The sequence below is a fragment of the Muntiacus reevesi genome, chromosome 7 (genome assembly GCF_963930625.1).
Source record: "Muntiacus reevesi chromosome 7, mMunRee1.1, whole genome shotgun sequence".
In the NCBI taxonomy this organism is placed as follows: Eukaryota; Metazoa; Chordata; class Mammalia; order Artiodactyla; family Cervidae; genus Muntiacus; species Muntiacus reevesi.
This window is the reverse complement of record NC_089255.1, coordinates 12,304,119-12,332,050: the sequence shown is the minus strand read 5'-3', so window position 1 is coordinate 12,332,050 and position 27,932 is coordinate 12,304,119. Positions and strand designations below refer to the sequence as shown.

The 27,932-nt window shown below is 35.1% G+C and overlaps 1 protein-coding gene and 1 long non-coding RNA gene across 4 annotated transcripts in view; one reads left to right on the top strand and one right to left on the bottom strand.

Annotated features, from left to right (window-relative positions):
• DPP8 (dipeptidyl peptidase 8) overlaps window positions 1–27,932 on the top strand; it is a 54,397-nt gene that overhangs the window by 9,121 nt on the left and 17,344 nt on the right. For all 3 annotated transcript variants that reach the window (XM_065942060.1, XM_065942059.1, XM_065942061.1), the window contains 13 exons: window positions 1,469–1,581; window positions 7,400–7,573; window positions 8,417–8,585; window positions 14,086–14,196; window positions 15,361–15,489; window positions 16,032–16,093; window positions 17,750–17,850; window positions 18,627–18,804; window positions 19,691–19,850; window positions 23,429–23,508; window positions 26,045–26,197; window positions 26,445–26,580; window positions 27,745–27,890. In XM_065942060.1, coding sequence (XP_065798132.1) covers window positions 1,469–1,581; window positions 7,400–7,573; window positions 8,417–8,585; window positions 14,086–14,196; window positions 15,361–15,489; window positions 16,032–16,093; window positions 17,750–17,850; window positions 18,627–18,804; window positions 19,691–19,850; window positions 23,429–23,508; window positions 26,045–26,197; window positions 26,445–26,580; window positions 27,745–27,890 — 1,712 coding nt within the window. The remainder of the gene's footprint in view (window positions 1–1,468; window positions 1,582–7,399; window positions 7,574–8,416; window positions 8,586–14,085; window positions 14,197–15,360; window positions 15,490–16,031; window positions 16,094–17,749; window positions 17,851–18,626; window positions 18,805–19,690; window positions 19,851–23,428; window positions 23,509–26,044; window positions 26,198–26,444; window positions 26,581–27,744; window positions 27,891–27,932) is intronic.
• On the bottom strand, window positions 528–4,340 carry LOC136172676 (uncharacterized). The gene is made up of 3 exons (XR_010664036.1): window positions 4,210–4,340; window positions 3,044–3,172; window positions 528–915 (listed from the first exon to the last, which is right to left on the bottom strand). It is a non-coding gene; the product is annotated as an uncharacterized lncRNA (long non-coding RNA).

The following is a 27,932-nucleotide window of genomic DNA, read 5'->3' as shown; positions in this document are numbered from 1 at the left end:
CATGGACTGCAGCCCACCAGGCTCCTCCATCCATGGGATTTTCCAGGCAAGGGTACTGGAGTGGGGTGCCACTGCCTTCTCCAGAGGATAGATGAGAACCAGTTTTATCCTAGTTGCATTCTGAAAGCTGTTAGAAGGGAAAGGCTTAAAGAGGATATGATCATATTTTGTAAGATTATGAATAGTATGAATAGGTGGCTACTGTCTTAAGAAATATGTAACAAAGTAACTCTGGAATGTGCAAAGTAGATTTAAGGCAAAACTAAGTGCTGGGTTGGGAAGATCCCCTGGAGAAGGAAGTGGCAACCCACTCCAGTATTCTTGCCTGGAGAGTCCCATGGTCAGAGGAGCCTAGCAGGCTACAGTCCATGGGGTCACAAAAGAGTCAGACACAACTGAGTGACTAACATTCCCACAAATGCCGAAATAAGTATCAGCTGATAACTAACTTTACTCCTAAAGGCAAGACAGACTAAGAAAGGTTTAAGTAAAATTTAGGATAATAAAGGGATACAGGAAGCTGTGGGTCTTTAGGGACTCATCCCCAGTCCTTGCAAGGGTGAGCATGGAAGTTAGCATGTCCTTTCACAGAGTACCTTCTCTGCGATTATCAGAAACGCAAGGCTGAAGATTTATTCCGCTAGAGAGAGTTTTTGTTCTTCCTGTGTTACTTACTTTCTCTTTCACTCTCCCCTAGCTTTTTTTGGAAGTGATACCTTTCTGGCAGAGTAGAAGGACTTTATTTTACTATGAGTTTTCTTTGGTTCACCCCTTCATAGCCATGTTGTATTTCTGTTACTTCTCTCTGTTACGTAGTTTTTTCCACACTGCTGTGGTCTTCCCGTTCAGTTAGCGTATGATTTCACAGGATGGACCCGTCTTCTGCTCAGTGTAGACCTGTTTCTTTCACAGTTCCTGAATAAAGGATAGAGACTTTTAGCAGATCAGATATCAGATTCTGTGTTGTTTTACTGTGAATGTCCTTTCATTTGAAACTTACTAGTATTATAGTGATAGAATATTTATAATGAAGAAAAACTCAAGTTCAGTTAGACCTATGTATATCTCTAAATGAATACTGTAAATGATTCAGAAAAAGAAGCTTAATCATTTGAAGTTGTCACAAAGCACCCCCATTTGAAATCTAGTAAGTCTGTAGCCAATTTGTAAGACACTAACAATTAAAAAAAAGCTAAAAATGACACTTACCCTTACAACATCTTATACACTTTTTATGTTTGCTTTGAAAAGGACTAAAATTTGAATATTTTCTGGGAGCCTGGGTTTTATTGAAGAAAATTGCCATGGCGTATGGCATGCGCGTCTCTGCCTTGATAACATGCATTATAGGTCCCACAGAGTACGGCACTCTGCGGGAGGTAAGAGGCATTGTGTGCTTACTACTGTGATTGTAGGGAACGCATCGCCAGTTTTTAAAGTAACAGAAAATGATTGTTTTCTTTTATAGCTATGTCTGGTGAGAACAGAGAAAATACACTGTTTTATTCTGAAATTCCCAAAACCATCAACAGAGCAGCAGTCTTAATGCTCTCTTGGAAGCCTCTTTTGGATCTTTTTCAGGTAGGATTAAGTGTTGTTATTATTATGATTTTGTGTATGTTTTTAGTATTGCATTTATTTAGGGGCAGAAATTCAGTTGGGATCTTATATTTGAATTAGATATGAATCAAAAGGAATTATGATATATGTTAAAGTAATAATAAAAAATAATTTTAAAAGACCAATAAGCCATAATATAAAAAAAAGAATTAAAACATTTTTATGTTTTTCCATGTATGACCCTGAAATTTCATTTAATTCTCAATATCTGAGACTAGGGATGTTAGATGTTATTAATACAATTCAGGTTTTCTTTTTGGCTATCCAGTGTGGTGTAGCATGTAGGATCTTAGTTCCCCTACCGAGGGTCAAACCCACACCCCCTGCAGTGGAAGCACGGACTCTAACTACTAGACCACCAGGAAAGTTCCCAGATTTTTTTTTTTTTTAACTACCTTCTCCCTGTTTAACCACCTTTCCCTTCTGTAAACTTGCTAGTTACATGGTTCTCACATTTTGGGAGAGAATTGTTCACATAAAAGAAGTAATATATATTTCCTGAAAGCTTTTGTTTAAATCTTTAAATTGAATTTGTAGTTCTAATATTTAGTAACAGTACTAATATAAAGATTAAATAAAGGTAATAAGTCCAGTTTTTGTTTCTGAATAGCATGATTCAATTTAGGGAAAATCAAAGGTTAAGTTTTTTTCCTTCAATATTTTGTCCTTACACAAAATGTAAATGGTCAAATATATCATAAGAACAAGATCATAGTTTGGGTACAATTGTTTGCCTTTTAGGTTCTCACTTAATATTTTTACATTGATTATTCTTGAATGGCATATTTGGGCTAAATGAACCAAAATGTGATATTTCTCTTAGGAATTAAAAAAAAAATAGCTTCCATGACAGCTAACCATTTTGACTATAACTGTTTATCAGGGATGTTGTTTTTCACATTGATTTGTGACTTTTCTTTAAAGCAGAAACATTTCTTACTCTAAGAACAGTGTGTTGAACTAAAAATAATTGTAGTTTTCACATGGAATAGGTTGTAAATTAGTGAGTCAGAGGTTTTTGTGTGTTTTTTTTGAGGTCTATTATGGAAAATTTCAAACCATACAAAAGTAGAATACCATGTGAACTAGTATTAGCTATGATCACATCTTGGCCATCAGCGTTTCATTACAACCTTACCAATCCCCACCCCCACTTTTCAGATTATTTTGAAAGAGTTCCCAAATATATCATTTCACTCCTAAATAGATCATGTCTCTAAAGAATAAATATTCTTTTTAGACATTACCACAGTATCATCATATCTTAAAAAAATCATTGATCATTTCTTCATATAAAATGTTCAAATTTTCTTGATTTTTAGATAAATGTTCTCTTTTTTTTTTTACACTTGATTTGTTAAATAGGGTTGAAATAAGTTTCATATGTTACATTTGATTGTTAGGTTTCTTAAGTTTCTCTTACTTTTAATCCTCTGATTTTCTTTCTGTCCTTTTCTCCCCATTGCGGTTTATCTGTTGAAGAAAGAGGACCTGTTCTGCTGATTGTATTCCTATGGTGTTATTTGATACATTCTTCAGTTTCCTGTATTTTCTGTAAATAGAAATAGGTAGTCAGATCTAGAAGCTTGATTAGACACAGGTTTGCTTCCCCTCCCCGCCCAAGAATAGTTTACAGATCAAAAAAGTTGAAAGCAAGGTCTTGAACAAATAATGCTACACCATGTCCATAGCAGCATTATTCATAATAGCCAAAGTGTCCATGGACAGATGAATGAATAAACAAAATCTGGCATATGCATGTGATAGAATATTATTCAACCTTAAAAAGGAAAGAAATTATGACAAGCTACAACATCAAGGAACCGTGAAGACATTATGATAAGTGAAATAAGCCAATCAGGAAAGGACAAATGCTATTTGACTCCACTTACATGGGGTGCCTAAAGTAGTCAGATAGACTACCAGAATGGTAGTTGCCAGGGACTGAGGGAAAGGAAAGTGAGGAGGTGCTGTTTAATAAGTTTCATGGATATAGAGTTTCAGTTTTGCAAAATGGCGAAGTTCTGGAGATGGGTTGCACAACAATGTGAATATAATTAACAGTACTGACCAGTACACTTAAAAAACTTGTTAAGGTGGTAAATTATATGTTATATGTATTTACATGTATATATATATTTTTGTACAACAATTAAAAAAGTAAAGAATACTTCATCGATAATGTATGCCCCCATCAAAAGTCATATCGAGCTTTAGTTTCTTGTGATGATAGCATTGTTTGATCATTACCTAGATCTACTATAAAACAGTGATTTTTATCATTCCTTCTTCATTAACTGAGAGATTTCTTTAAAGAGAAAAGTGCTATTCAACAATTACTCAGTTATCCTGAGGAGGAGTTCACAATAGAAAGGCAGGAAGTTTCTTTCCTTTATTTCCCATTTTTCAAACACAGTCTTCTATGTGTGATAAATTAGGAGTTTTGGAGGGTATTTTGTTTTCATTTTTATATCTTATAAACTTACAGTGTAAGCCTGTTTGGTATCTTTTGATCCATTGACAGTTGTTGTTCTTATTGTACAAATTATCTTATTTTTGACTGTTAGAATCCCCATCAACTTGACTTACCAAATCGTTTTGACACGATCCTGGTAGTAGTTGGTAGTTCTCTTACTTGGTGGTATGGCGATGTTCCATGATCATCTTTCACATTGCTTTTCCCATGCTTGGAATCAGCCATATCTGTCTGCTTCCTTTAGAGAAAAGTGGTATTAAGAGACTTTGATCTGGGTACTAGATACTTAGGGACAAGCCGTATACATAAGCTTTATTTGTTTTTACATCTCTGTTGTGTTGTACAGACAAATCATATTCAACCAGTTCCCTCTTGATGGACATTTTAGTTATTTTCAATCTTTGTATTATAAATAGTACTGCAGTAAAATGGCTTGGGCATACAACTTTTTACATTTTGCCAGTGTATCTTTAAACTAGATTCCTAGAGCTGAAATCATTGGACCAAATGGTACATGGTTTTGTAATTTTGCTAGGCATCAAATTTCCTTCCATCGGAGTTGTGCCGTTATGAATTTCCATCAGCAAGGAATAATTGTACCTGTTTTCCCATAGATTCTCCAACACAGTTTGTAGTCAGACATTTGGATTTTTTGCAAATCTGATAGAAATGCTATCCCAATTGTAGTTTAATTTGCTATTCTTTTGTTACCAAAATTGATCATCTTTTTATCTATAAACCATTTTTATGTAACGTGGTTCTTTTTTCATTTTTAGAAGCCTTTTATTTCCTGGAGATATTAACCCTTTGTGATATAGTTTCAGATGTTTTCATGAAGTTGTAATTTGTGTTTTTACTTTCTTTATGGTGTGTATGTGTGTGTGTGCATGCATGTGCTCACACACCACATGAAAGATTTTTGTATGATAAAATGTATCCTTTTGATATTGCTTCCAGAATTTGTCTTCTGTCATAGGAAAGTTTTTCTACACTCAGGTTATAAAAGAATTTACCCATGTTTTCATCTAGTGCTTTATATGGTTTCACTTTTTAAAGGTTTATTGAGGTATAATTGCCATATAAAAATTGCAAGTATCCAAGTGTATGGTTTACTAGATTTGGCTATGCATTTATACTTTTATTTATTTTTTTCATTAAAAATGATTTTTTGAAGCAATTTTAGGCTTACCATAAAGTTGAGAGGAAAGTACAAAGATTTCAATCCATATGATTATTTTATTTATTAAATTTTTATTACAGTGTAGTTGGCTTACAGTGTTATCTTAGTTTCAGGTATTCAGCAGAGTGAATCAGTTATACATTTACACATGCATAAATGTATAACTGATACATTTGTATCAGTTTGTAGCTTATTGTCTCATATAGGCCATTACAGACTATTGAGTGAGTTTCCTGTGGTATAGAGTAGGTCCTTATCAGTTATCTACTTTATACATGATAGTCTGTATATGTCAGTCCCAATCTCCCAGTTTATCCCTCCTCCCACTTACTTGGTATCTATATTTATTTTTAGATTCCACATATAAGCAGTATCATATGATATTTGTCTTTGACTTCACTCAATGTGGCTATCTCTGGGTCCATTCATACTGCTGCAGATGGCATTATTTCATCCTTTTTTGTGGCTGAGTGATATTCCGTTGTACATATGTACCGTATCTTTTTTGTTTATTCTTCTGTTGATGGACATTTAGGTTGCTTCCTTGTCCTGGCTACTGTAAATAGTGCTGCAGTGCATGTTGGGGTGCATGTATCTTTTTAAATTATGTATTTTTCCAGATATATAAACTTGACTACTTTTAAAGTATTAGTCCTTGAGACATCCCTGATTGGTCCAGTGATTGGGACTCCATGCTTCCACTGTGGGACACCAAAGTTTGATTGGGAAACTAAAATCCTGCAAGCTGTGGCATGGCTAAATAAAATAAAATAAAGTAATTACTCCTTGATCGCAGAAACCATGTCTGTTTCCCTTATTTATCCCTTTATCATAAAGAGCTCTTAGGGAAGATGTGGATATAAATTCTTTAAACTAGCACTTATTAAATTTGTTTTCTTTATATTTCTTCTTATACATATGAAATTATATATATATATATATGTATATATCTCAAATAATACTTTTAGTTTGGGAAGGCCCCTCATCATCATCAGTCATTAATTACAGATATTCTTTGAGGGAGATTTTAACTGTTGTTTTAGGTGGGAAAACAATAAGACAGATTCTGCTCTCAAGGTTTTTTTTAATTCCTTTACTGAAATAAAGTGAAAAACAAAACTATAGCCAAATGAGTAAAAGAGATAGTAACTCTTATATAAATATCAGGAAGGTTTCCTGGCCAGAGTTAAGTTAGGGCTGAGGTTTTGGGATAGCAGTAAAACTCAGATGGATAGAAAGAAAAATGCCCTCTCGGTGTGAAGGCAAATGGAACAAAGGCCAGGAGCCAGGACACCACATACTGGGTTTCGCATCAGTGATGCGATGGGCCTGACCTGAGGTTTTATTAGAGTAGTGTTAGTGGAGAAGGCAATGGCAACCCACTCCAGTCCTCTTGCCTGAAAATCCCATGGGCAGAGGAGCCTGGTAGGCTGCAGTCCATGGGGTTGCGAAGAGTCAGACACGACTGAGCGACTTCACTTTCACTTTTCACTTTCATGCATTGGAGAAGGAAATGGCAGCCCACTCCAGTATTCTTGCCTGGAGAATCCCAGGGACGGCGGAGCCTGGTGGGCTGCCATCTAAGGGGTCGCACAGAGTCAGACACGACTGAAGTGACTTAGCAGCAGCAGCAGTGAATGTAGTGGAAAGGTACTGATGACAGCTGATGTTTGAGAACTTTGCTCTGTCCCAGTCATTGGGCTAATAAGCATTTTACATGCTTTTGTCTAAGGTAATCTTCACAGTGCTGAAGTAGGTAGTTTGTTGCTACTCTGAAAGTAAAGAAAACTAGTTTTGAAGAAATTAAACTACTTCAGAGTCTCGTCTTAACACAGCAGAGCTGCTGTGTTATATTTAAGTTGCAGGAGATCTTGAGTGCCAAGTCAACGTGATGGAGCTTGACTCTTGCTCTCTAATGTATGCAGTATTCATCTAGGGACCTTTTACCAAATTTTTCAGCAGATTTCCCGAAATTAATCTGTTTAGACTTGTAACAAATTTTGGAATCACTCAAAATGTAAACTCAGTAATACTGTAGATGCTAGAATTTCAGTGCTATTAATAAAAGCAAAAAGCCCACTTTCAGAAAACCGGAATAGGAGACCTCTCTCTTTCTGCATTAGGCAACACTGGACTATGGAATGTATTCTCGAGAAGAAGAACTATTACGAGAAAGAAAACGCATTGGAACAGTTGGAATTGCTTCTTATGATTATCACCAAGGAAGTGGAACATTTCTATTTCAAGCTGGTAGTGGAATTTACCATGTAAAAGATGGAGGGCCACAAGGATTTACTGTAAGTTGATTTTACTACTTGATAAACTGTTAGGTGTCTTAAAATTATTTGTGTCCAAATCAGAAAGATAGTTAAACTAAAAAATTCTGCTTACCTGTTATTTACCACTAACTTAGTAGTAAAGAAAATAGGAAATATGGGTATTAATTTCCAAGTTTTAGTTAATACATTTTCAGTGGCATTAGTTATATAATTCTTAAAATACTGAAAACACTTGTTATGTAGAAAGAGTTAGTAAAGGGAATCCATGTGCCTTTTTTTTTGTAATTGCTAAGTTGGATTTTCAAAAATAATGATATCACAAGACAATCCCTTTTTGGTTCTTCTAAAAGCTTAATTCATCTCAATAAATAGTTTTAAATTTTGATTGTATTCCAGGCAGTTTTTCATTTGATATTAGAGCTATTCTTCTGATAGAATTGTGATGCTTCTAGCTTTCATTACAATTTTATGAACAAATTATTTTATACTGGTAAAATTAAATGGAAACATTTAATAAGTGAAATAGGCATATAAGTTTAATAAAAGTATACAACAAATGATAATTACTCTATTTAACAGGTCCGGTCAACAAAATTTATGAGGTGCTGTTATATTGTCTTTATTTCCATTCCTGTTACACTTAGCTTATTAATTCATAGGAAAAAAATGATTCATTTCTTATAAGTTAAGGCATATAAGTTAAGTACAGTTTTCTGGAGAGCAGTTATCATAGTTGATATTATACTTTGGGATTATTATTCATTTTATAGGAAAGGTCCTGGTAAACACCCAGTATTATATGTATGTAAATACATATGTGTAACCCTGATACTTACCTTTAAATGTTGTTTACTTTTCTAGCAACAACCCTTACGGCCCAATTTAGTGGAGACTAGTTGTCCCAACATTCGGATGGATCCAAAACTATGCCCAGCTGATCCAGACTGGATTGCTTTTATACATAGCAATGATATTTGGATATCAAACATTGTAACGAGAGAAGAAAGGAGGCTCACTTATGTGCACAATGGTAATTCAAGTTCTTCAAATCAGTTTTCCTAAAAAGTATTTTTAAAATTTAATTTGCTTTTGCTTACATTTTGAAATCAAAGCATGCTGGGTATCTTTATATTTTAAATTTAAGTCATTAAAATTAAAAAAGAAATACAACTTTTTTTTATAAACTTGTATGTATCACCTATATAATGCTACTTGTTTTTTTTGAAGTTGATGGCTATGTTTAATGTCTTGATTTTGCTGATATTATAGGTGTCTTCACATGTCCAAAATAATCAAGTATATATTCAATGCATGCACTTTTAATATCAACTATACCTCAGTAAACCTTAGAAAAGATGATAGTGAAGCTTAAACAACAAAAAGAATACAAGTTTCTGAGAACATTAGATTACATAAAATTTCCTATGGGGGAAAAGAAAGAACTACCTCCACCACCACCAAAAATGAAATAACAGAAACAAAAAGAATCATTGTAATGCTGGCTTGTTTCAATGGTTATTTTCGGACAGCACAACAGTAGCACTTCTCTGATTGAAATAAAATTTAATTTAAAAAGTCTTGTTTTTAGGAAAACAAACAGAAAAACTCAATACACACGGTAAGAACTACTTAAAAATTTACTTTCCCTTTTTAGAGAGCCTGCTTAGTTATTTTGTCACATTAGGAAAAATAAACCTTTCTATGTTGTGGAAATATTTAATTTTTATTGAAGTGACTATAATCATGCTCAGCACTACTAAAAGGGCTTCCCTCGTGGCTCAGCTGGTAAAGAATCCTCCTGCAGTGCAGGAGACCTGGGTTCGGTCCCTGGGTTAGGATGATCCCCTGGAGCAGGGAAAGGCTACCTATTCCACTGTTCTGGCCTAGAGAATTCCTTGGGCTGTACAGTCCATGGAGTCGCGAAGAGTCAGACATGACTGAGCCACTTTCACTAAAAGCACAAAAATGATGTGGATTTTTTCCTTTTTCCTCTGAAGCTTTTATACAAATTAAATAAGGGAAATGGTGTATTTTTTTTTTTAACATGGAAAGGTTAAGCCTAAGGTTAAGCTCCATGATGAAGGACAGTTCCTCTAAAAATTTATTGTCCAACTTTCCCATAATTTGATGGTCACAAAACTGATTTATTGGACATGGGCATCTTCCTTAATAAATTATTTTAGAACATGATAATGTATTGGCAACAGTTTTTTCATCATTAGGATAGTCAGTGTTATAGAAGAATCCTTTTCCTGAGCAACTTACACTGATTTTAAAAAGCACTGAATTATAAGTCGAGAAATCTGTTCTAACCATTGTCAGTCAACAAAGATATATCAAGTTCCTGTGTGCCAGACAATGCGGCAGGAACTAAGAATACAGAATTGAATAAGACATAGTCCTGGCCCTAAAGGAAACTTCATAGAGAGATAGCAAAACAGAACGATAAACAGCAAGCATTGGGCGTTATAAGAGTACAAGCAAGGGTAGTGGTCCCAGAAGGTTACCTGAAGAGATGAGACTTGAACTGCTCCCAGATAGTGACTGTACATTAGCCAGTACACTCCAGGCGAGGGGGCAGCCTGGAAAGGCCTTGATGCAGACGGCACCACAGTCTGTATGAATTAGAAGCAGTCTCACGCTCCCAAAGCGTGAGGTATGAGTCCAGATAGAGAGAAAGATGCAGCTGGCACATACTGGCAAGGAGAAGGGTGGACTGTTTCTTATGTAAATGAGTATGGCCTTCAGTCATGATAGGGGGGTTCACTGGAAAAAGTTTTTAGCAGTTGTGTAGTGTGCTCAGAGTCATATTGTAGATAAATTGTTCTGAATACTTTGTAAAAGTTATATTTGAGAAGTGCACGTCTAGAGTGTAAATACTGTAAATACCCAGGTCTTAACAGCCTAAAACTAGAGTGTAGAATAGAGAAAAGGGGGTGGAGTAGGGAAATTTTTAAGTAAAATGTCCATATTTTGGTGTTTAGTGAGTCTTCATCTGGAGTCAGGAAATCAGGACAGCTACCACTGGCAAAGCAAAGTCTAGGTTAGTAGTCAGTAAATCTGGGGTGGAAATCCTAGCCATTTGTTCATGGTTTCAGCAAGCATGAGAGACTCGCTATGTGCTAGTTACTGTGCTTGAGGCTGGGACTGCTTTGACAGTGACGGTTAGAAAAAGGCATCTAATGAAAAAAAAGAAAAAGAAATAAGGCATGTTTTTAGTCTGTATATTTTTTCTTTTGGTAGAATTGTTTTCCATAAAGGATTATTGTGAAAATTGGCAGAATTTAAAGTAGAAACCACTGAAATCCTGCTGGATCTGTGTGTGTGCTGGAATTTATTTTATCAATCTGTGAAGTGATTCTCTTGTGTGACATTTTTCTTTGTGACAATGTTATTTCTATTTGGCTGTGCTGGGTCTTGGTTGCTGCGGAGGCCTTTCTCTAGTTGTGGTGAGTGCCATGTGTAGGCTGCTTAGTGTGGAGGTTCTTTTGTTGCAGAGCAAGGGCTGCGGGCACGCGGGCTGCAGTGGTTGATGCACGTGGGCTCGTATTTGAGGCTCACGGGCTCTGGAGCACAGACTCAGTAGTTGTGCACAGGCCTAGCTGCTCCGTGGCGTATGGGATCTTCCCAGACCGGGGATTGAGCCTGTGTCTCCTGCATTGGCAGGCAGATTCTCTACCACTGAGCCACCAGGGAAGCCTGCTGTAATACTGTTTTTATTAATTTCTTTTCTGTGCATGTAGGCATATGGTATATTGTTTATTTTCAGGGTTAGTGTAGTAGTTAAAAATACAGTCTAGAACTGGAGTATCTAGATTTGAGTCTCATCTACTGTTTTTTACTTCTGTTCCTTTGAGTAAGTTGTTTAACCTGTCTTTGTTTTCATATCTGTAGAAAGGTTAATGAATAGCATGTCATCATAAGGTTGTTATTGAAGTTTTAATATTTGCAAAGTGTTTTAGACAGGGTCTGAAACACAGTAAGTACTGCTTAATTTGTTTATTTAGAAAAGTAGGTAGAGAGTAAACATCATCACTTTTATTTCTCTTATCACAGTGAGTTTCCAAGTGAAAGTCTTCTTTTGCATGGGTTTATTAGTTGCTCAGCATGTGCATTTGCTTATTCTCCGCCTTATGTAAGAGAGAAACTTAATGTAATACCGACCTCTACTCTCAAAGGACATATCTTATTGGGAGAACAAGGTGATACCATTTATTCATCTAATTAATCTTAGTAATTGAGGTCATCACCAGAGACGCCTATAATAAGTGATAGAGAGATATAAGTGAGTGATACGTATTCTCACATCTACAGGAGAACAAAATATAAAACAGTATGGGAGGTATAACTTTGGAGTTGTTGAACGATCCAAGAAAACTGAGCACTGATGGCTACATCATTAATTACAAAATTCAGAAACCCTGAAAACGGAGCTTAGTTTTGATTAAGTTGGTGCTAAAACTTCTTTGGTGGCACGATGTGACCTGAACTGACCTGAGGATATTTATAGTCTTAATCCTACTTAGTTTGCCTATTCCTAAATTTGCTACAAGAATATTAGTGTATTCGATTACAAGGTATTTGATTACCCTGCTGGAGATATGACATAATTTTGTGTTGATATATAAACATGAAAAGAATTCCCCAGATTCTGTGTTTTGAACACTTCTGGACTCAAAATTTTGTTGTTGTTTTCTAACTTGATTTTTATTTTATATTATAGTTTATTTACAGTGTTGTATTAGTTTTAGGTGTATTGCAGTGATTCAGTTATATCTATTCTTTTTCAAATGATTTTCCCATTTAGATTATTACACAATATTGACTAGAGTTCCCTGTGATTTACAGTAAGACCTTTTGGGTTATCTAATATTTTATACATAGTAGTTTATTTGTGTTAAGAGTGCCAATTTCTTTTCTTTTACATATGTGTATAGAAACCAATATTTGTTGTTTAGTCACTAGTGATATCCAACTCTTTTGCCATTTCCTTCTCAAAATTTTTTGGTAAGGGGCAATTGGTTCATATAACACATTCTTTTCAGGCAATATATAGAAAATATAGATAAGAAAAAATAATACATTGAAACTTACCTATAAAATTAAAATCACTGTGAAATATCACTATACACCCATTAGAACACCAAATATTGGAGAATTTTCATACATTGCTGGTAAGTGTATAAAATGATACAGATACTTTGAAAAACTATATGGCAGTTTCTTATAAATTTAAACATAAAATTATCACACTACCCAAGCATTCCACTCCTAGGTTTTTATTCAAAGAAATGAAAACACATGTTCACAAAGATTTTTATATAAGAATGATTTCTGTTGAGCTCTTAGAGGTTTTGGTCTGTTGGCTAAATGCACATAGCTTAGCTAACTGTTATAATTGGATGAAACCTATATATAATAAATATCAGAAGACGTATAAGTATTTAACCTATCATTGTATATCAGAGTTTCCATGGGGATAATTCAAACTTCTGTCAGTATCCTGATTGATCAGAAAACTTGAATGAAAATCAGAAATCTCAGGGAAAAACACAAAAACCTTTTCTGCAGAGTAAACTTTAAACATCAAATAAGATTAGACTAAAATCTTATATTTTTGTAAATTGATAAATGACATTTTAAAATAAATAGTTTGCTTCAGATAAATTTTTTCTGAGCAGATATGAGTTTCAGAATTGAAAATAAAATTCTTAGCTAAAACTGATGTATCAAACTTCTGTTTTGTATGTAAGATCAGGTTTCATAGAAACTATACAAGAATATATTTACTTGCAGACAAAGTTTTTGAGATGGAGAGATATCTTGAATTCTGTGAACACCCCAATAAATGTGACTGTCAGAAAAATAAAAGAATGATTTTAGCATCTTGATTCATAATAGCAACTAGAAGCTGTTCAGATGTCCATTAACAGATGAATGGATAAAAGAATTGTGATATACAATGGATTATCACTCAGTAACAAGCATAAAGTATGTCTGTATGATTTCACTTACATGAAAGTCTGGAGTATGTAAAACTAACCTTTGGTGATAGAAATCAGATCAGTGGTGCTTCTGAGGCAGGAATGGACATTGACTGGAAAGGGACAAGAGAATGGAAATATTCTGTCTTGATAGGGTTAGGAGAGTACAAGTCGCCGTGACCCTGCAAAGACATGTATTCTTTTCCCCAGGGTCTTAGCTAAATGGGAAAATAAAAACTGACATTTTGGTTCAGGCTTTGTTGTAAGTACTTTATGTAAAATAGCTCATTTAACCCTCATAACAACCATATAAGGTAGGGTCTTATTCCCATTTACAAATGGGACACTGCAGCGGAATGTGATCGGGTGATTTGCCCAGGATCAGTCATTTGGTGGATGATGGAATCCAGATTTGAATTCAGTCCATTTGGTTTCACAGTTCACCATGATACTAAAGCTGCCTTTCAAAATAAATGGATCTGTGAAGAGATGTACCTGTGAAGAGATGAGAACTTCTGTGAAAATTTTGCCTTTATGTTTGTTTAGAGCTAGCCAACATGGAGGAGGATCCCAGATCAGCCGGAGTTGCTACCTTTGTTCTTCAAGAAGAATTTGATAGATACTCTGGTTATTGGTGGTGTCCAGAAGCTGAAACAAGTAAGAGGGTTCAATATACTATAAGTCAGTTAAAGTATTATGAGATTCAACTACCAGTTAGTTAACTGCACAGATTCTTAATTCTGAATAGTAGATTCTTAAGTGATGAAGATTGGATCTTACCAGTAGTTACTGTGAATATTCAGGCTGTGTATCACCATAATGAATTCTCATAAAAAGCAATTCATCTCGAAGCTGGTCGGTGGCAACATTGGTAGCAAAATGAAAAATACCACCCTTTAGTGGGAGTTGCCGTAAAAATATAGGATTGCCTAGAGAGTCTGCATGAACAGATGGCCAAATTAGTATATGAATGGATCAGGAAAAAAAAGGCAAAAATTCCTTCTTTTTTTTTGTGAATTCACAAGTATTTCACTAGCTGAGAAACAGCTCTCTAAAGCAGTAGCTTTCAAACTTTTTGACTGTGATCTGGTTAGAAACTTTTGCTTTACATTCTAGCCTAATACATTATACATATATTCTACATAAAACTGAAAACAAATTTCATGAAGCAATGCTTAATCTTATATATAATGCACTCATTTTTTTTTTGCTTGTCTTACTTGTCTTATTTTTTAAATGCTGATTATGACCAACTAAAAGATTTCATGACCCACTAATGGATTGCACGTAGCATTCTGAACACATCTCTAAGGGACCCTGAAACATATTTATATTTAAGCCATATCTTAGATTTGGACATTTTAAGATGTAAAATGTTTTGCCATAACTATGTTCTTAGAACAAGGTTATGACATGAATTAGAGAAACCATTAAAAAAAAACCTGGATTCCTTTAAAGTGGGATTTATTTTGTTATAGAAAATATTGTAAGTGTAATAATTCCTGAAAGGAATCCTTTTTAAGGTATGCAGGAACTGAAATACTTCACAAGTGTGTTTCTTCCATTTTGTGTGTGTGTGTGTATGTGATGATCTTCAGTTTTTATCTCCCAAGAGTAGTAACCTTTAACCAATCAAAGTGAGTTAGCAGTAACTCACCTCGCTACTGCAAAGATTAGTAGTATTTTCATACATGAAAGGCAGTATATTTTATACATAAACTATTTTTTACTATGGGAAATAGAATATTAGAGGGAATGGTCAATGGTGATGATTTTCTGGCGTAATACTCCCAAATTTTCAATATTTAATTTCCTTTTAAGCTCCCAGTGGCAGTAAAATTCTTAGAATTCTATATGAAGAAAATGATGAATCTGAGGTGGAAATTATTCATGTTACATCCCCTATGTTGGAAACAAGGAGAGCAGATTCATTCCGCTATCCTAAAACAGGTACTACACTCCATTGACGTTTGTATATACTCATTCTTACTTTTCAAACAAGATTCTTCTGCATTTGTTCAAAAGTTGGGTTAACATTGATCCTTTACAGACCGAAGGATAGATTGTTAAGTGTCTCTGAAGTAAATTTTTGAAATTATAGGCTGATCCTTTTAAATTATTTCAAAGGTAAGGAAGTGCACAAAACTGATTATTTCAAAGAATGGATAAAGAAGTATCTTTGCTACAAAATAAAAGATTTTTAAGGGATTATGTTCTTATAAATTAGCATTTTTTTCCCCATATTGCTATTTATAGCATTTCAGTTGTGAAATGATGTAGGATCCCCTTCATTACCTACTGACTCCTGATGTTTTTTGGCACCTTCTTTTATAGTCATATTGAAAATTACGAATTTGAGATAGAATTTTGAGTTTTTTATGTAATAAAGCCCTGACTAAATGCAATATTCCTTATTTGACTAAAAAGGATTCATCTGCTAAAATTAGTTTGAATAGCTTTGTATTACTGTTTGTTTATATCTCTTCCTAAAGGCACAGCAAATCCAAAAGTCACTTTTAAGATGTCAGAAATACTGATTGATGCTGAAGGAAGGGTAAGTATAAAATGCTAAGTTAACTTTTTGTATCATTTTGTCCGTCAACAGAGATTGTAGATATGCTTTTTTATATTTTGGACTTGTGGAACTTGCTGAGACATCTGTAGATCATGATTTCAGGTTGACCTCATTTTCTACTTTGAAAACTTTCTTACTGGTTCCCAAGTTAGGAATATGGGGAGATGCATATTTACCATTCCTTTCCAGTAGTTTTTCCTCTTTGCCTTTGTTAATTCTCCAGATCAGTATTTTTTAAATAGTGGTTATTGACTGATGAGTTACCCTCTATGTTGAATAGTTGTCTGTCTTAGATTAAATATCCCTCATGTTTGTTATGCTGCTGCTTTCCACAGTCAGATGCCTATAAGCTTAATGTACACATAATTAAAAAACAATCTTCTCTGCTAGACTTTTTAAAAACAGCTTTATTGAAGTATAATTCACATACAATATAATTCACTCATTTAAAGTTTAAAATGGCTTTTAGTATATTCTCAAGATTTGTGCAGCTATCACCACAGTCAATTTTAAAGCATTTTCCTTACTCCTAAAGGAAATTCACATTCCTTAGTCATCACCCCCAAACCTCTCCATGCCCCCAGCCATAGGCAGCTGCTAATCTATTTGCTGTCTATGGATTTCCCTGTTCTGGCCATTTCATATAAATGGAATCATACAGTCTCTGGTCTGTTCTTTCACTTAACATCTTGTTTTCAAGCACTCATCCTGTGGCACCAGGTAACAGGACTTCATTGCTTCTTATCACCTAAAAATGCTCTTGTGTGGGTATATACCACATTTTATTTATCCACTCATCAGGTTTAGACATTTGGGTTCTTCCAAATTTTGCTTTCTAAACGTAATGCTACCAATAATGTGGATGTACAAGTTTTTGTACGGTCATACATTTTCATTTCTCTTGGTTAGATACCTAGGAGTGAAATTGTTGGGTCATATTATAATTCTGTGTTTTAACCTTTTGAGGAACTTCCAAACGGTTTCTGCAGTGGCTGCACTATTTTATATTTCCACCAGCAGTGTATGAGGTTTCCAGCTTACCCACATCTTCATCAACTCTGGTTATTATTTGTCTTATAGGCATCTTAGGGGATTTGAAGTTGCATCTTATTGTGGTTTTGATTTACATTTTTCTAATGATTAATGTTATTGAGCATCTTTTCGTGTGCTTATTGGCCATTTGTATATCTTCTTTGGAGAGCAATCTATTCAGATCCTTTTGTTCATTTTATTTTAAAGTGTGTTAGCCAGACTATTTAGGGAAAAAAGTTTGCTTACTCAAGATCATTTCACTAATATATTATAGTATTTTAAACTAAAATGTAAGGAGCTAGAGACTACTATTTTTCTTAGACACTAGAGTCTATAAAGTGATTAAAATCTGATTTTACCAGTTACAATCAAAGAGTTCTATTAGTATAAACTAATGGTAAAAAGCTTGTAGACTATGCTTATTCTTTTAGTTAGAACTTTATTAGACATAAAGAACACCAGTAAAGGTAACCCATGACTTACTGCTGGTTTGCTGTATCCTGTGTACCTAAGACTGAACAATTGTCACTCTGTTAAAGATAGTGCTTTAAGTAGCCCAGTATCAGTCTTCTATAACTAGATTCCTTTTTTCTTCTTTAATAGATTATAGATGTCATAGATAAGGAACTAATTCAGCCTTTTGAGATTCTGTTTGAAGGAGTTGAATATATTGCCAGAGCTGGATGGACTCCAGAGGGAAAATAGTGCGTATGTTAAATTGTCACTTCTTTACAAATAATTTAAGACCCAGAACTGTCTGTGCTATTCGGCTCTTCCTTTCCTTTGGAGCTGTTTTCACATGTAAATTTGCTGTGTAGTTAGTTCTACACAAAGAATTTTTCCTGAACTAAGTGCACTTGTAATCCGATAAGCATAGGTGCGTTGCATTTTATTTCTGTCTCTTACTTAGCCAGTGACAGTTTCACAGTGTTACTTGTGGTTAAAGTAGGACTTTCAGGCTCATATGTAAGTATATATGTATATTTTTAATTGTATAATTTAAGCAGAAATATTTGTACAGCCTTATGTGAAGATGATTACATGTATTTCCTGTGTCTGATGTGGACAAAAGAGTTTTCATGGGGCTGGCATTTGTTGGCATTAAAGGGAGAAAATAATTTCAAAGGCCATCTGTGTTTTTGGAAATTTAAAGAAAACTACTTTTAAAACCTCTACTCAAGCTTAACTTTAAAAAAATAAGTGCAATATGTATACCTATGGCTGATCCATGTTGATGTAAGGCAGAAACCAACACTATATTTTAATTATCCTGCAATTAAAAGTACGTTTAAAAAAATAAGTGTAGAATGAACTAATACTTTTCATTAGCTGTTTGTAAGTGATAATTTAACATATACTAAAGCAATACTGTCACTGTGGTTACAGAAATAACTGATGGGTGCTAGGGGAAAGATTAGTGGAATATTCATTTTCTGAAAGTGAGCTTTATTTTGTGCTTTTCTTTTGTTTATTTAACTAGTGCGTGGGCCATCCTACTAGATCGCTCTCAAACTCGCCTACAGATAGTGTTGATCTCACCTGAATTATTTATCCCAGTAGAAGATGATGCCATGGAAAGACAGAGATTTATTGAGTCAGTGCCTGACTCTGTGACACCACTGATTATCTATGAAGAAACAACAGACATCTGGATAAATGTATACATGTTTTCTTGTAATACTTGGTTTAAATATTTTCTCAGAATGTTAAAGTAAATGAAGCTTGATAGCAAACTATCAAAAGGAATTTTTTAAGTTCACAGTAATTTTGAATGTTATTTGCTTAGTTTGAACATTTCAAACTGGAATGTTGGTTCCAAAGTGGGCAACGGTTTGTGGATAAAAGGTCGATGCCATTGCAATGACATCTCCCTGGATGCAGAATTGCCCTTGTTTCTGGACACATCAGATATTCAAAACACAACCTCTCCAGTCCCTCTGGGAGGATCACGAGAATCTGACTAGAAAAGACTTTCTCTTTTAAGTTGGTAAACTATCCCAAAATATACCAGTTTGGGATTAATTTTTCATTTTCCAGTTTAATGGAAAAAACTTACACAAGATACAAAATAAATAAAGCCAGTTCACTCTCTGGCTGCATATAGGCTTCATGTGATTCACCTAACAGATAACATCTGTTTTCCCTTGAGTTGTTAGAATATTTCTCTCTGGAAAAGAAAAGTAGAAAAACATTTTTTTCTCATAATTCTTCTAATAAGATTTATATCATTAAATAAACTTCATGCCATTTTTCAAAGAATTGCAGAGATGGTGAGTAAGAAACAGCTTTTGGTTCTATTTTTCATTTTTCTCCATTTGGAAACATTTATTTCTCAGTAGATGACGTCTTTGAGTAAAGTAAGATAAATATGAAAGGCCCAGACAAAATCTGTAATTGTACATATACCATACCGCGTAATCTGACAAGTTACTTACATTTCAGAAAATGTTTATCAAGTAATTCTTCTTTCTCTCTGGCTTAGTCAAATTGTTTGTGTCGTATTCTCATTAATGTATATAGTAAATTAATCTATTTATTTTACAGATCCACGACATCTTTCATGTTTTTCCCCAAAGTCATGAAGATGAAATTGAATTTATTTTTGCCTCTGAATGCAAAACAGGTTTCCGTCATTTATATAAAATCACATCCATTTTAAAGGAGAGCAAATATAAACGATCCAGTGGTGGGCTGCCTGCCCCAAGTAAGAAGTTATTTTCTATTAAAAAAAGGCAGAAGGTGGGAGGGTCAGGGCAATGTAAAGTCTCTTTTGTGTACTTTATAAGCATAGGAAAAAGTTTTTGAAGGATACATAATAAACTATTAATATTGGGTAATATTTGGGTATTACTTATTTTTGCTTTCTGTTTTTGCCTTGAATATACTTTTTGTTTCAAGTGAGCTCATGTTAATTTTTAGATTTAAAAAGCTACTTTTAAAATGTTACAAAGTTATTCGATATTTGTATGTACTAGACTTTTTTTTTTCCATTTATTTTTATTAGTTGGAGGCTAATTACAATATTGTAGTGGTTTTTGCCATACATTGACATGAATCAGCCATGGATTTACTGTACTAGATTTTTTTATAGCATCTGCACCTACGCTGAAGTTGATTTATAGGTATACCTCTTCATATGATATAATTGTTTTCCAAAGTAAAATTAAATATTATGTCAGCTGAAATTCATTTCTTTTTTTAAAGTGTTGGGTTTCCTTCTGGGGAATGTAAAACAGATGAATGGGTAAACAAAATATGTTTACACATACAATGGAATATTATTCAACCTTAAAAAGGCAGGACATCTGACACTTTCTATAATCCGGACGAACCTTGAAGACACTATACTAAATGAAATAACCCAGTCATTAAAGTACACATACTGTGTGATTCCATGTATATGAGGTAGCTAGAGCAGTCAAGTTCACAAACATAGAAAGCGGCTGCCGGAGGCTGAAAGGAGAATGTGTAAGCCTAGAAAAAATGAAATAGTGCATTGAATACTTCTGTGTTTTAAAAAAGACTGAGTTATGGTTTTCTACTTTAATAATACAAAGTTTGTTTTAGAATACTAGACATTTGATGATGTTATGTTATATGCTTTACTGCCATTTATAACTTAACAGACTCAACATAGCCAGTTTTTAAAAATTGTGGTAAAATATGCATAACAAAATTTACCATTTTAAGTGTGTGGTTTCATGACATTAAGTAAATTTCCCTACTACTCTGCAACTGTCACCACCATCCATCTCCAGAATTTTTTTCATCTTCCAGAACTGATTCTGCCAGTAAGTAATATCCAATTTAGTGGTAAATAATAACTTCTTATTCCTTCCTCCTCTCAGCCCCCGGCAGCCACTTTCTATGTTTGTGAACTTGACTGCTCTAGCTACCTCATATACATGGAATCACACAGTATGTGTCCTTTAATGCCTGGGTTATTTCATTTAGTATAGTGTCTTCAAGGTTCTTTCGGATTGTAGAAAGTGTCAGATGTCCTGCCTTTTTAAGGTTGAATAATATTCCATTGTCGGAGAAGGCAATGGCAACGCACTCCAGTACTCTTGCCTGGAAAATCCCATGGATGGAGGGGCCTGGTGGGCTGCAGTCCATGGGGTCGCAAAGAGTCGGACACGACTGAGCGACTTCACTTTCACTTTTCACTTTCACACATTGGAGAAGGAAATGGCAACCCACTCCAGTGTTCTTGCCTGAAGAATCCCAGGGACAGGGGAGCCTGGTGGGCTGCCGTCTATGGGGTCGCACAGAGTCGGCCACGACTGAAGCGACTTAGCAGCAGCAGCAATATTCCATTGTACGTGTAAACACATTTTGTTTACCTGTTCATCTGTCTTTTAACAGTGAGGTTACTTCTACCTTTTGACCGTTATAAGTAATGCTGTAAGGAGCATGAGTGGACAAATACCAGTTTGAAACCCTGCTTTCAATTCTTTTGGGTATATCCAGAAGTGAAATTGCTTGGTATTTTATTTCTTTAAAGTTTTTTGAGGAGCCACCATATTCTTTCAATAGCAGCTGCACCTTAATGTACCTTAATACATTCCTATTAGAAACTGCACAGAAGTTCCAGTTTCTCTACATCCTTGCTGACGATTGTTGTTTTCTGGGTGTAGTTATTTTTTTGTTTGTTTTGTTTTGGTTTTTGTTTTGTGGCGGGGTTTTGGTAAGAGCCATGCTAATGGATATGCAGTGGTATATCATTGTGCTTTTGATTAGCATTTTCCTAGTATTTAGTAACATCATATTACTTAGCCAGTTTGTATTTCTTTAGAGAAATGTCTATTTGAATCCTTTGTGGACTTTTTAATTGGATTATTTGTTTTTCTCAACATACCCTTTAACATCATTCTTATTTGGGAAACACTGACCTACAATTTCAGACAGCAGAGTAAATACTCCCTGTGATTTGCTCCTTCTCTTAGCATGAATTTTTTTTTTTTTTTTTAATCAGACTAGATCTTGTATATCCAAGATAGAGATTTCTTCCCTAAGAGCCTTGGTTTAATTTTACCCTTGGTGTGAAATTGCTCTTACCTGTTCCTCTGTTGTTTAGACATTAAATCTACTTACAGATTCTGGAAAGTTTAGTGATGAAGACTGGTCAAAGAGCTATGAATAATAATTCACGAAAACAACATTCTTGGGACAGGGATTAAAAGATAACTTAAAATTTTATACTCCTATTGAAGAATAAGAGGCTCTGTCTCCTCAGCTAACATTCTTTTCAGAACACCTAGCCCCTGTCCCCTCTCGGTGTCTGCTTCTGAACCCTTCAGCTTGTCTACCTCTTTCCATTTCCCTCCTTTTTACTTAGACTTTCTTGCTCCAGATCTTCGTCCTTTTCCTTGATGTCCATTTTATTTTCCTCTTCCCTCCTCTTTTCTTCCGTAAGTGGCTATAATATGTAACAATTAGTATTTGTCATATATTAAATAATGCTTATTTTAACTGGTGATAAAATTTAGAGTACTAAGTTAAATTTTTGTATCTAAGAAAATGAGTATTTTTTTAACTTGAGTAGGACCCTACTTAAAATCCTATATCATCTCCGCCCATTCTCAGCGATCATTTTCAGAGCCAGAGCTGGCAGCAGCTAGGCAGAGAGCAGGGGTTTCTTTCTTTTTTTTTTTAACCTTCTCCTTAGGCCACTGAGAGAGCCTCGTCTACCAAGACAGAATCTTACAAAGATAAATGGAACAAGTTGCTATTTACTATGGTTGTTTTTTGCAATAATATGGTTTTGTTTTTTGCAATAATAAACAGCTGTATTAAAATTTTACTTCTCTGGCTTAAGTAGTTTGTTGCATTTCTAGATGAAATGCCTCTTTGACGCATTAGATTGTTTTTGTCTGTCTAACCAAAGGTCTCGGAATGCAAGTGCTTTGGAGTTCTTTTCTGTCTTTACCGTAAGAGTCTATTTTGCTGTTTTAACTTTAGATATATGGATCATTCCATTACTATTAAGAAGGCTCATAACTTGGAATTTTTTTTAACTGTAGACTTTATGTTGAGGTGAAATTCACATGACATTAACGTTTTTAAAGGGAACGTTTAGAATGAACGGTGGCATTTAGTACATTCATTGTTGGGCAGCTACCACCTCTCTTTAGTTCCAAAGGATTTTCATTATTCTAGACATAACTTTGAATTTTTTAGTGTTCCGTTTTTGAAAAAGAGAGTTTAGAATACTGTTTTTCATTGTTTCATTTGCTTATAGTCTGATATAAAGTACTGAATTGTAATTATATTTATCTTTAGGTGATTTCAAGTGTCCTATCAAAGAGGAAATAGCAATTACCAGTGGTGAATGGGAAGTTCTTGGCCGGCATGGATCTAATGTATGTTCTTTTATTCTACTGATATGTTTAGTCAACATCAGCTGTGTGTATGCAGTCCTGAGAATCAGCAGTGCAACTTCACATGACCCCAGTGTTTTGAGAATACTGCTAGGGCCTCAAGGAACCCAAGTTGTTGGAAAGCGAGAGTCTTAGTTTAAATTCTAAATCTCACCCATTTAATAATGCTGATATTAGATGTGTTCTGGTTACTAAAGGTCACCATTTTCAGATGGAGTGTTGCATCTTAGTAAGGAAAAGGCTGTCCATACTTTCCAAGTCTCGCAAAAGTGAGTGAGGATATAGTTTGAAAACGATTTCTGAGTCTCTTGTAGACTACTTGTGTCGTTTCTGCATTGGTGCGTTTACAGTTCCTGAGACAGTGATGCTCTTTCATTAGCCTGTTTATCTTATCTCGCACATTTAAAGTTTCATATAACACTTGCAAATTATGTTGGACATTTATACAGAGCATAGAGTGATAAGGAAAGGGAGGAAGTCCACCCTCTGTTTCACTGTTGGCATATGGCTTGCTATAGCAACTCAGTGAATTCTAATTTTTTTCTTTTGCCTTTCATAGTACCTTGTATTTGTTTCAACTTTCAGTTAGATGGTCAGTTTCATGAGATCTCTAAGAGCTCCATCCTTTATATGTGTGATCCATAAAGTTAAGTTGAGGTATGCTACCAGGATTGAAGGCCTATTATTTCCTCAAATTGATTCAGAAATTTATTGAAGAATTATGTATACTGGCTACTATAGAAGTCACTCGTAGTTCCTTAGGTGACTAAGGAGAAAGAATGAAGATACAGGCCCCAGGTTTGTTTTTGTTGGTGATAACTTTAGAATATAATAGGTGACCTTTAAAGTCTCATTTCCACTGAAGTGTCAGTTGGCCTTCTGGTTATATACTCAGTATATTTTTTTCTGTTTAGGGATCCTTAAGTGTTACTGTCAGATGTTAGTGGAATTCTTAAGTTCTGTAAAGTTAAGTATATTTACACTAATATAAACTTCATGCTGTGTAATGGTTGGATAATACTGAGGGAAACCCCAAAATTATACAAAGCTGAACCTTATATGGGCAACCTAAATGTCTTTCTATTACTAGCTATCATGTGTATGAGTCCTTTTCTATCACGCCTATTTATGTGATATATTTGTCTCTCTTTCTTACTCTTCTCTTTTCCCTCTAGTCTTGCTTTTTTTTTTTTAAGTTATCTTTCCATTTTCTACTTTCGCAGCTGACCTGTTCACCCAGAGATTTTTAATGCCAGTAATTGAGTAAATTTTTGAGGCTTTTAAGTCTGTTAGCCTCTTAGGGTTCTCAGAGTGTGTGCTCTTGACCACAAAGGATCAATGTCACCTGGAAACTTTAGAACTACTAGGCCCATCCTAGACCTCTTGAATCGAGAGAGTTGTCTGGGGGTGGGATCCAGCAATCTGTTTTACAAGCCCCTCAGGTGATTCTGAAACCCTCAGGTGTTTCCTGTAAAGTTGTTAACAGGAAACAAAGAAAAAGGAATGAGGAATTAACTATTTATTTAGTTTTGAAAGGCCTGACTTCTAATTGCTAAATCAAGAGCAGAACCAGTCCTGACCTTTTACACAGATTAACACATACCTGTGAAGCTTCAAGAAAGTTTGTTCTGCCATCTCTTATCCTTTGTATCCTTTCTGTCTGTGTCATACAGGCCTTACTTAATGTCGATTCTGTTTATTTCTGTATCCATGCATGCTAAAATATGTTTGCAATGATTAAGAAGCTTCTTGAAGAAAATGTGGCATCTAAAAATATTTGCTTTTAGAAATACAACTTTGTTTTCTGTATAAAAGTTTGAATTTTATTAAACATTATTTGAGTAGGCTGCTGGAAGATTTTGAAAAGGAACAATAAAAGCCTTTTATTTAGAATCTCACTGTAATTTGGGAGGAATATTAAGTGAATTCAGCTGTGAGTGTACTTGGAGTTTTTTCTTGTGTTCTGAATGAAGACTTAAAAGATTTCCTTCGTGCTTATTTATAAACTATGCCAGTATTGAAACTGATTGAGGGATTGAGTAGAGGTATTCCCTGACCCAATAGATAAACCATTTTTGCAAATTTGTACAAAAGAGCAAAAAGAACACTGCCTGAGATGCTGCCGCACTAACAGAAACAGGAGCTCCCGCTGCACCGAGGCACAGACGGGGCACTGAAAGTAGACTCGTAGATGCGCATGAATGGCGGGCCTGAGCTGTGATGCAGATACTTTCCTTTGTGAAGGGTAGTTGTTTTAATGAAATAATTTTTGTATTTTAAGAAATGCACATATTTTACCATATTGAAAATTATCAGCAGCATGTAACTTGGGCGTCCTTTTAAATTTCTGAACAGGCTCTATTAAGACATGAACAAAACCAGCTCAAGCTTATTAACATTAGTGGCAATCTTTTAAAGAGAGGCACAAGTCAGAGTGTGACGCAAATGATTGTGAGTAAAATTGACTGGTCTTGCCAAGGTCATACTAGCACTGAATTTTATGTTGTTATTTTGACAGATCCAGGTTGACGAAGTCAGAAAGCTGGTATATTTTGAAGGCACCAAAGACTCTCCTTTAGAACATCACCTGTATGTGGTCAGTTATGTAAATCCTGGAGAGGTGACGAGGCTGACTGACCGTGGTTATTCGCATTCTTGCTGCATCAGCCGGGTATTAAGTCCCTGTTTGAAAAGGGTTTCCTGTCATATAAAAACCTCTGCTCATATAATACTCCTTTTTAGTAACATGAAAAGTGAAACAGCCTTTAAAAACCTTAGCCTTAACTTTAGCATTGTATATTCACATAATTGGTCAGACTGTTATCGTACTCCTGCTATAGCATCAGTGCAGATTTAGCAACAGATAGCCTTTTTTACTTTTTCCTGGGGGAAAAAATAATTGTTTTTCCTTTCTCTAGCATTGTGACTTCTTTATAAGTAAGTATAGTAACCAGAAGAATCCACACTGTGTGTCCCTTTACAAGCTGGCAAGTCCTGACGGTGACCCAACCTGCAAAACAAAAGAATTCTGGGCCACTATCTTGGATTCAGCAGGTACTCATTTTCCTGAACCCGATCTTAAGTAAGATTAGTACATTAGTACTCTGCACCTGTGTCGTAGGTCCACATTTCCTGAACAGAGTCTCCCCACCTCTCACCACCGCCTGTCCTTCGGCTGCTGATTGATCCCACCCCCTCCTAGTCTATCAATTATCAAATGAGGCTGGTTACCTCCTACTCCAGGCAGGAGCAAACTGGAAGGCCTTTTTGAAAATAAGATTAAAATAATCAAGATAACAGCTAGGAAGTGATTTATTTACATGTTTGGATGATTTCCCAGGTAAACAACTGAACTTGAACGTCATACAGACTGAACTAGTTATACTCTTGAGCAGGGAAGCTACAGCTTTAAGGAATACCCAGCTGGTAGCTTTCTTAAACTTCTACCAGCACTTGCAGTGGCCATCTTAATAGGAGACAAATCCTCATTTTGTATGGGAGTGAAGAGCACTGTGATTACCTGAATTTAAAATGCTTGATTTCTTAAATATAAACAGTGGACTAATATTTTATATCTTGTAACTCATTTTATACCCAAATCCTTTTTTTCTGTTAGGTATTTTCACCCATAAATATCTCCTAAAGGGTTAAGAAATTAGTGCAAAACCACAAGGTATGGGTGTGTTCTGATGTCCACAATTAGAGTTGCTAATACGTTGATCTCTGCTTCGACTGGAACATCATCCAGTATACATAGACTCAGGAGAGGTCTGTGTAGCTTTGTAAAACCAAACACTGATCATGATTTTTTTTTTCTGGGTTCTGATTAAGCTTATTCTCTAATGATCATAAAGAAATGTTTTTTGAGCACCTGCTGTGAGCAAGTTAAGTTAATTCTTGCTTTCAGTTTCTCATCAGGTACATGGCTTAACCATCGATAAGTTATACAGGCTGAATGCAAAGTATTTGTGTTCTGCTTTTAAATACCTCCTGGGCTCCAAGGATTATTGATAATACTTTGTGTCTGCTTCTGAAATAGATAGTTCGATATATCCATTAGATTTCCTTTCTTAAATATAACTCTTTGTGTTTAGTTTCTTGCTTATCATCTAAAGGAGAGATAGTAGTTATTAGGGTAGTGGGTTTGTGGTATTTTTTCCTTGCTCTCAGCCTGCCAGGCTCCCACAGGAACTTTACAGAATGTACTACCTCCTCCAGGCCCTCTTCCTGACTACACCCCTCCAGAGATTTTTTCTTTTGAAAGCACCACTGGATTCACACTGTACGGGATGCTGTACAAACCGCACGGCCTGCAGCCTGGGAAGAAATACCCCACTGTGCTCTTCATCTACGGCGGTCCTCAGGTAGGCACATTTATCCACATGTGTCTATGTGTTTGTATTTTC